Genomic DNA, 9,569 nt, shown 5'->3' with positions numbered 1-9,569 from the left:
TCCATTTTCTTGTCGTCTTTCCCCAGAGCCGTGGGGCCTCTGTCCAGTCAAAGAAAACTCCATCTGAAGAAGAGTTTGAAACTATTAAACTGATCAGTAACGGTGCTTATGGGTAAGGTTTTTAAACTTTGCTTTAGAAGAAAATACTATTATTGTCCTACTCAGCAAAGGGCTATAGCAAAGTTTGGCACATGACTGGTTTTTGTTGGATCCAAAGCATAAATGAATTTTGCGTGGGTCTTACAGAGGTTCCATACTTGTGATGACTTCTGCATCCCTCTGGGAGATGCCATTTCTTGCATGTTCTTGGGGTTTCTTAGACAACAGCCCCGTACTTGGACAGAGTTCCTGACTGTGAATTCCTTACATTGTGCTGAACTGACACACAGCTTCCAGTTCAGGACTTTTTCTAAAAATTAGTTACCCTACATTAAAGCTTTCAGAATTTGGTATTCCTAATCCCTCTGTGGCGCAAGTTTTCTGAAGCCCTTCCTAGCTGTGACCTCAAGCCTGTTTTTCCAGTAACTATTTCTGCACCGTTTCTTTATGGCAGGTAGGTAAAATATAGACACATCAGTACCTTAGCTTGAGATGACAAAAACATTTTCCCTAAACATTGTCTGTAGGGGAAAATATTGTCACTTAGTTTCTTGTGAGATTTCCTAAGTAATAGTAAAAAATGTAGTTCCATGAGTCTGAGAAAATTATTTTGCACCCATTTCCTTATTGTTTATCAAGGCAGTCTGTATTTCCTTTCATGCTGTCTGGTTAAGTCCTGTAGTTTGTATTTGTTTAAAGGCTGAATGAGTGAGGGTAAAATTCTGTAGTTGCAAATATTATTGATGATTCATTGAAACAGCAAGAACATTGAGGGAGAAGTAGTTTATGCTTTTCCATTCTTCCATGTATTCAGATTATATATGTAACGTGGCTGCTTGTGAGCACTTGAAATAATAAAAGAAATGCTGAAATTACATTGGGACAAATCTACTGTGAGAAGTAACACAGTAAAAATGCTATTAGATTTTCATTATGCATTGAAAAATCCAGAATGAAGGCTGTCAGTTAAAATTTTAACTGCCTGTACAAACCTTTTAAAGACAGTTCCTGACTCTTTACAGTTCATAAATCTTGACCACTGAAGTCATTAGGCTGTAGCTGAAAAGCAGTGATATGCAGTAGATCATAACAACAAAACTTGAGCATGCGCTTGAGCATTTTGTTGAAGTGGGTGCTTAGTTAACAACAACTAATTTTTTGAAAATTATATGTGGAAAAAGTGTAAGCATATTTTTTTAGTCAGTGAAGACACAGTGGAGCATGTTGAAGAGCCATATTATTAGACAAGAAGATTTTACATCTTTTCAGTCACGTTTCTGCACAGGCCCCATGATTTACAAGTAACTTTGTAAAAAGGGGAGAGAGGTGGTAGTTTTGCTGTTACTTGTATCTGTCTTTATCCTGGATGTATTTTGTAGTCAGCTGCTGGGGAGATACAATACCATGTTAAATGTAATATACTGCAGAGAAAAGGAAAAAAGTACTGATCCAATAAGGCAGGCAAACTTGATGAAAATTTTATTTGCATACTGTATTATTAATGTGCAGAAATCTAATGATCTGCAAATGATAGAAATGTAAGAGATACTTTACTGAAGGAAATCTATGGCAACAGTGTTGCATGAAATTAATTATATGGAACTTAGAAAGACATCGTGCTGATTCCATACATTTTGGACAATTTTTTAAGTGAAATGGTGACTAATGTTGAAACATACATGCCCCTCTGCAATGGTGCTTAAGGAGGTTAGTGACATTTGTGTCTGAAATATCTCCTTGTTAGTCACATCAGCCAAAATGCTGTTAATTCAAGAAAGCAGAGTAGCTTCTGGAAGGAAGCGTCATGGGGTTCCTTCTTTTCTAGGGAAGCTTGGCACTCAGATGCTGTTTTATGGAGTCACAGTTAAGTCTGTCGGGATCCATCCATCACTGTTTTAAAAAAAAACAAACACCCAAGACAAAACAAAAAAAACCCCCAACAAAACAGTTTGAACTGAAAATGGAACTTTTCCTCTTGGTATGTGGTTTTCTAGAGCGGTGTACTTGGTGCGACACAAGACCACCCGTCAACGTTTTGCCATGAAGAAGATCAACAAACAGAACCTAATTTTGAGAAACCAGATCCAGCAGGCTTTTGTGGAGAGAGATATCTTGACATTTGCAGAGAACCCCTTTGTGGTCAGCATGTTCTGCTCCTTTGAGACCAAGCGCCACCTGTGCATGGTTATGGAGTATGTGGAAGGTATGGTTGTCATTATCTACACCTGCAACGGGACCTTAGATAGGGTGGACATGTAGCGTGTCTACAGTGTGTCTCCTCGTAAAGGATGATGTTTTCGATGTGTACTTTTGGGTGTAATACTGATCAGTGCTCTGCTCTGAACATGATAAATGAGAAGACCATCTCATGTGTGTGCTGCTCCTTTCTTCACGGAAAGCGAGCTCAAGTCAGCCCTGCAGTCACAGGGGAGGTCATGATGCCCTTTTAGGGAGGAACGTATGGACTGCTTGGGCTCAGCTGGAGAAATGAATCGTTCTACTGCTAGTACAGTGTAGCGTAAGGAGATACTCCGTTTGTGAATCCCTGTGACTAATGCAACATGATTGGAGTGGAGCTGAGGAAACATAAAGCCACATGTAGAAAACTGCTGGGATCAGAAGTCAGCATGAACTTTCCAGTCCTTGTTGGAAAGACATCCTCCTGCTCTCCTATGGGATCGCATGGCTAGATCCATAGCATGTTTGCTTGTCATTACAGTTAGAAAAAGACAGTTAAGAAACATCACCAAGCAACACAGTCTTTGTTCTTTAGCAGTCTTTTTTAAAATACAGCGCTATTTTATGCTGGGTGATTTCTTTTTTTGTTTTGTTATTCTTTGGAATATTATTTGATTTTATTTTATCACTGTATCTTATTGTAAGCAATAGATTTCCAGTGGTGGATAGGATTAATTTCTTATGCCTGGCTTGCTTGGGTGAGTGTTCATGAGAAATAAGCTCATAGTTGTTGTATCAGTGGTCTTTCAAATAAATTAGTGGAATGAAAACAGATGTATTGTCATAACAAATTTTAATATTAATTCCTATTTACAAGTAGAGATGAAAGTTGAATGAAATATGTGGCCAGTGTTCCTTAAGAAGCTTGAATCGGGGGCCCACAGACTTACTTTCATGAGTATCACTGTGTCCAAAGGCATGGCTGCCTCTCCCATGTGTAGAGAGAGCCAGGTAGTTGTAGAGGTGTTTACTTACTATTTTAAGAAGCTTGTGTATCAGAATTAGTATGTGTCTTAGTGGTGGAAAGCGAAGAAATTTATAGAGAGGACAAACAGTCATGAATTGCCCTTTCTTCTTAGTACAGCTTTTGGGCAAGCATGCCGAGCATACATGGATCTCAGTTTTCCTAAGATTTTAGTATTTATTTGAAACTCAAGGCAAGTGTAGAGAGAGCTTTAAAATTCAGGCTAACAGGGTTGATACAGACAGCCTTTAGGAAACTTACTCTAATCTAGTATTGCAGACGTGTAGCTGTTCTTTCTTACTGATATTTGCCATTTCACTGTGCCACATTTGCAACTTTTTTTTCTAGGAGGTGATTGTGCTACACTTCTCAAGAACATAGGTGCCCTACCTGTTGATATGGCGAGGATGTATTTTGCTGAGACTGTTCTGGCGTTGGAGTACCTACACAATTACGGGATTGTTCACCGTGACCTGAAACCTGATAAGTAAGTCTTTAGCTCGTCAGAAGCTGGAGTGAGAGAGCCAGTTCTTCAGAGGCTTTCTCCATAGACAAGAGGATGTGGAGGCTAGAGACAGGAGAGATCTCCAATGGCATCTGACATGTAGGAGATTTTACAGAGTCTTTGCTACTGATGTAGAACCAGATAGACACTGAGAAAGGGTGGGAAGAAGATCTTCAGATACTATTTCAAAGCTGTCACTACACTGATGAAATTGTGGCAGAAGGTAGTCTGATTTCTAGTTGCCTTGGCAGCTCTGTGATATTCAGTTGCATAGGAGGTTTCCGTCCAGGTGTTTTACTGGGGACGTAACACTGAGAACTTGCTTAGCATTATCTTGTGTCCTCCTTTTAAATTGCTTTTGGGAAACAATTGAATGTTGGATTATTTTGCTGCTTCTCTTCTAGTCTCCTGATAACTTCCATGGGTCACATTAAACTAACAGACTTTGGACTGTCTAAAATTGGGTTAATGAGTCTTACAACTAATCTTTATGAGGGACACATTGAGAAGGATACCAGGGAATTCCTGGACAAGCAGGTAAGCTGAAAAATTTTGTCTGTTCTTGTGAGACCAGATGCAGGATTCTGTCTTGGGATAGAACCAGAGTTTGTGTCACTCCTGCTCTGCCTTGATGCTGTGCTGTGTGTTGTAGAATGGGAGGAAAAGCCACACGTCCATTCTCATGTTTATGCAGAAATTGTTATTGTTTGTTACTTCAACTTCTTGTTTTGGAGTGGTACACTTCAGCTCTTGGTTTAGGATATTGATAGTGTGGCCCAGGCAGCATTACAGGTATGAACAGAGTTGGTTTAGGGATGTAACATGGATTTTGCTGGAAGGTTGTTCCACGGTCTCCCCCTTCTGGTGTTTAGAAAGTTCATGGCAAGTTCCTATATGTTTCTTCCTGTAATTTTGTCTGGTGGCTTAAACGTTGATTTTTATCCCCATGATATTTACTAAGGGTCATTTTTCTCCTTAGCCTTCATTTTGCTACGCTTAACCAGCTAAGTTCTTTTAGATAACAAGATAGATTTTCCTTTGATGAATGAATAGCTCTTCACCTGCTCTTCACCTATTTCAGCTTCAGTTGATATTTCCTGGGCATACTTGACAGGAACTACAGTGTTCTGGATGCAGGCTCACCAGTGCCTTGTATAATGGGATTAAAAAGTACTTCTCTCTTCTGAAAATACCTAGGATCACATCTGAATTTTCTTTTTTAGCTGTGCCAAGTGTTAATTCATAATCATCTTGGAGTACTGTCTTCCTTTGCTTCTGAGTAATGATGTTTTTTCTAGCAGGAGCTCGCTTTGGTCACTAGATCATGGTCTTGCACTTTGCAGTGTTATATTTTTTACAGCTGTTTTGTAATTGTTGCTGCTTCTAAGCCCAAGGCAACCTAGATCTTCCAATATGATTTCCTCAACCGTTGTCTGTGCCAGCTGTACCTCCCAAGTTTAAATGCTGAAGTGTGTAATCATGCTGTGCTGCTAATTCTGCATCTGTGAAACTAAATTCTGGTATCAGAAAGATGTGAGAGGTTTGTCAAAACTCAGTTCCTGATAGCTATAGCTGTGCCAGTAGACATTGATCAGGCAGACAGAACTACGCACACAGAATATGCGTTTTTCCCATATGCTTTACTATACGTGCACCAAAGAACTACTTAGCTGGCATGTCCGCACTAGGAACATTTCATAGTGATATCATTTCTGTGCAGATAATGTGTTCCTCAGATACAGACTTTTGCTCTGTGGAAGTAGTCCAGACCACAAAGTGATTAGTGGCAAAACATTAACTTCCTTGTAAAAGTCTGAGAGGGAAAAGGAAAAAAATAAGCGTTGATGTGAATTTAGCAATTTGCAGGTTTATTGCTTTCTTGTGTGTTTCTCTTGAGGTCTGTGGGACTCCAGAATACATTGCACCAGAAGTGATCCTGCGCCAGGGCTATGGGAAGCCCGTGGACTGGTGGGCCATGGGAGTTATCCTGTACGAGTTTCTCGTTGGCTGCGTTCCTTTCTTTGGGGACACACCTGAAGAGCTATTTGGACAAGTGATCAGTGGTATGTTTCTGTTCTGGTGCTGAAGGGTGCTGTGAAGTAAAACCTTGAAAATACTGAGGACCCACAGTTTAGTCAGGAAAGCCTAGGTATAAACCAATGGTTTTTAATTTTAAAATATTTATCTTTCTCTGTCAAAGTAGCATCCATCTGATTACAGCTCTTGAAAGTTGTTGAGCTGCTTATCATCTTGCTAGATAGTTCTGTTGTTGTGCATGGGGTGGGAGTCATGTAAATACTTGTAGGACTGGGGAAACATACTTGGGGATTTGTCCTGGTTTAACCCAGCTAAAACAACCACACAGTTGTTCCCTCACCCCGCTACCCTGCAGTGGGATGGGGGAGAGAATGGGGGCGGGGGGGGGAAGGTAGAACTCATGGGTTGAGATAAAGACAGTTTAATAGGACAGAAAAAAAGAGAATAATATTGATGATAATAATAATAATGATAAAAGAATATATAAAACAAGCGATGCACAGCACTCACTGACTGATGCCCAGTTAGTTCCCGAGCGCTGGCACCTCCCCGGCCAACTCCCCCAGTTTATATACTGGGCATGATGTCATATGGTATGGAATATCCCTTTGGCCAGGCTGGGCCAGCTGTCCTGGTTGTGCCCCCTCCCAGCTTCCCGTGCACCCCCAGCCTTCCCGCTGGCAGGGCAGAGCATGGAAAGCTGAATAGTCCTTGACTGCTTAGCAACAACTAAAAACATGTTGTATTTTCAACATTATTTTCATCCCAAATCCAAAACACAGGGCTAGACCAGCTATCAGGAAGAAAAACTAACTCTATCCCAGCTGAAAGCAGGACTGGATTTTTGTGTTCTGTCTTTTAACATAAATGATGGAGAATACACAAGGAGCAGCTGTTGACTAGTCTAATTCAGTCTGATTGTGGTTATTGCTTCTGTAGGTGCAAATGTCAGTCAATTAGTAATTGCTGTATAAATGAAATGAAAAGGAAATTCTAAGCAAAATGCATTGAAGCTGTTGTACTCGGTACCTTCACATCTTATGGCTTTTTAAACCTATCTCCTGCTTGGAGTTGGACAAACGATTGCTTTGTGTTCTCTCAGTGAATATGCCAGTGAAAACATTTCCTATTGGGAATGCTTTCTGAAACAGTAAATTTTTAACACGCTTGGCAGACGTCCTTTGTAAAAAGCAAATTTCAGCAAAGAACTAAATATGATGCATGAAATTATTACCTGTGAATTGTTCTCTCTGTTCCAAGTATAACGAGCGTGGAATGTGCAGGCATGAGATACAGCCACAGTATTGTCAGTGTCATTGTTTATGGATTGTCATGGAAGTCCCATTTCATACTTTATTAATAGAGTTCTTAATGCTTTTTTTCTCCACAAGCACTACTTGGATTGACAGCAGCTTTAGCTGATGCTGATTTTATGCATTTTGGAAAATGTCAATGCTTGAATTATATTAAATATGCAAGCTGCTGAATTCAAGGTATTTACGACTCTGGGGCAGTATTGAACCCTGCATTTTACAGTATAGGAATGTGAATGGTTATTCAGATTGGTCATGAAGCTGGTAGAAAATGTCAAGTCTTTTTTTGTCCCCAGATGAAATTGCCTGGCCAGAAGGTGATGATGCACTACCACCAGATGCCCAGGACCTCATTTCTAAGCTTCTCCGCCAAAATCCTCTGGAAAGAATGGGAACAGGTAGGAATCTTATGCATAGGAAAGTACTAGCCAGTAGCAGGAAAAGAAGCTACCTTGCCAGTGCTGCACCCCCACCCATGTTGAAAAATGCTCATCTAGAACTGGGAAACAGTTTATACTGGGTTCAATGAACCCTGTATGATGAAGCTGTGAGAATTAATGTAGATGGCACAAGTCAGAGAGGTATGACTGTCTTGTTTGGGAAACAAGAAAGGAGTACCGTCAGCCTGGCAGTGCAATTCTCAAATTTGTGCTGTTCCGTTCAAGGCTGAGGGTTGTGTCTTCATTTGAACAATGTATAATCAGATTTCTTTGAAGTTCTCTTTGACTAGAGGCTTAATCCCCTACATGGGTGTGAACTCCTGGGTGTAATAAAGTAAATGAAAATTTTCCCATTTCTAGAGGCCTGTACTATAAAATTCTCCAAACATACAACAAATTCACTCTGGCAAAGTCAGATGCATATGACAATCTTTCTGTATTATAATGTCGGATTTAAAGTTTACAAGTCAACACATCTCATCTCCTGATAGTAAATAACCATAAATAATGTCTAGCTATGCTCTTGTTTTAAAATCATTTGTGCAACACTGCGGCTTCACAGCACAGGTTGTCTGTTTCATTGATTTGATTAATTTGATTTAATTTTGGATTTTCGATTGGAAACTACACTTTAAAGATAAAACAAAACCTAAATATAAAACAACTCCAAAAGGCAGATGTATTCAGCAGACTTAACACATGTGCATGCCAGGGTAATGAATAGATCATGAATTAATAATAGTATCAGATGGTTTTCACATGTTCTTCCTTACTTTAAACCCATGTACTTGAAAGATGTTGCTGTCATGGAAAAGATGTAGAGTTTCTTGCCTTATAAAATGAGTTGGTGGACTGATTTTTTTGATTTCTTATATACCTGTAATGCTGAGACTGCTGTTCCACTTGGCATCATGTAGTGCCACTGGCACTCAGCAAACCTTTTATCTCTTTTCCTCTGCTATTCTCTTTTTTAAAAAGACAGTAACACCTTTATGAATATGAATGTCATTTGGGGAAAAAAATGCACATACTAGTAGACAGATAATCCTTGGTTTCTCCTTCTGGGTACTTCTAAGCTTAATAACAAAAGATACTAATTCAGGAAGATATGTAAGCCCCAGCATTGTTTTAAGCACATGGATGAGTTTATTCATAAAAGCCACTCACATGCTAAGTACCTTTCTGAGTTTCCTCTATTTAGGTATGAACAAGAGTTTGGAAATTTTAAATTAAGATGTTAATTTGTTCTTAATCTTGCAACTTACTGTGGAATGTAACAGCAGATGCTGCCTTCCAGCCAGTTTAGTCATGTGTTGTCATTAAACAGGAAGAGGAGGTGGGAAGGAGGAAATCTTGTTCAGATTTTATCCTGTATCACCACTTTGGTAAAAGGATAAGTTGTACTCAGGTACATTCTTTTAGGCTCTTGATAGTTTAGGGTTTGTTTTTCTTGTTATGCAAATGCTGAAAAAAATACTCTGCAATAAAAGATGCTTATTTCAGGTAGTGCCTTTGAAGTGAAACAGCATCGGTTCTTTAAAGATTTGGACTGGAATGGATTACTTCGGCAGAAAGCTGAATTCATCCCACAGTTGGAATCTGAGGATGACACAAGCTATTTTGACAGTAAGACTAAAGATTCAGCCTAAACAGCATCGTATTGCTCGTGCATATTTCATTTTTTAAATTGTTAGAGATAAATCATTGTTAGAAATTTAATAAAACACTTGATGGAAATTGCTTTAAAAAGTTTCTGTTGAATGCCAAGTGATGTTTCTTTGAAAGCAAATTAATTTTAAATTAAAAAATGTTGCTGCTGAAGTCAATTGGCCTTTCACTGGTGCCTGTGGTCCTGCCAGCCATGGCTCTGCAGCGAGAGATGCTGCGGTTTTTACACTGGGTTTATTACAGTACTTCCAAAGCATTTGGTATATCAAACTTCCATGAGTTTTTGAGCAATATTATCTTTCCCT

At 39.4% G+C, this 9,569-nt stretch overlaps 1 protein-coding gene across 1 annotated transcript in view; it reads left to right on the top strand.

Moving 5' to 3' along the window:
• The window catches only part of LOC104618457 (microtubule-associated serine/threonine-protein kinase 2-like), a 103,087-nt gene that overhangs the window by 76,361 nt on the left and 17,157 nt on the right, over nt 1-9,569 (top strand). Inside the window, exons 14-20 of the mRNA XM_010284054.1 lie at nt 27-112; nt 2,094-2,302; nt 3,650-3,788; nt 4,211-4,343; nt 5,704-5,869; nt 7,453-7,554; nt 9,100-9,222. Of these exons, the coding sequence (XP_010282356.1) occupies nt 27-112; nt 2,094-2,302; nt 3,650-3,788; nt 4,211-4,343; nt 5,704-5,869; nt 7,453-7,554; nt 9,100-9,222 (958 nt within the window). The remainder of the gene's footprint in view (nt 1-26; nt 113-2,093; nt 2,303-3,649; nt 3,789-4,210; nt 4,344-5,703; nt 5,870-7,452; nt 7,555-9,099; nt 9,223-9,569) is intronic.

Source organism: Phaethon lepturus, unplaced genomic scaffold (genome assembly GCF_000687285.1).
Source record: "Phaethon lepturus isolate BGI_N335 unplaced genomic scaffold, ASM68728v1 scaffold13243, whole genome shotgun sequence".
In the NCBI taxonomy this organism is placed as follows: domain Eukaryota; kingdom Metazoa; phylum Chordata; class Aves; order Phaethontiformes; family Phaethontidae; genus Phaethon; species Phaethon lepturus.
Note: the sequence above shows the minus strand (reverse complement) of the source record. Positions and strands in the feature narration are given on the sequence as shown.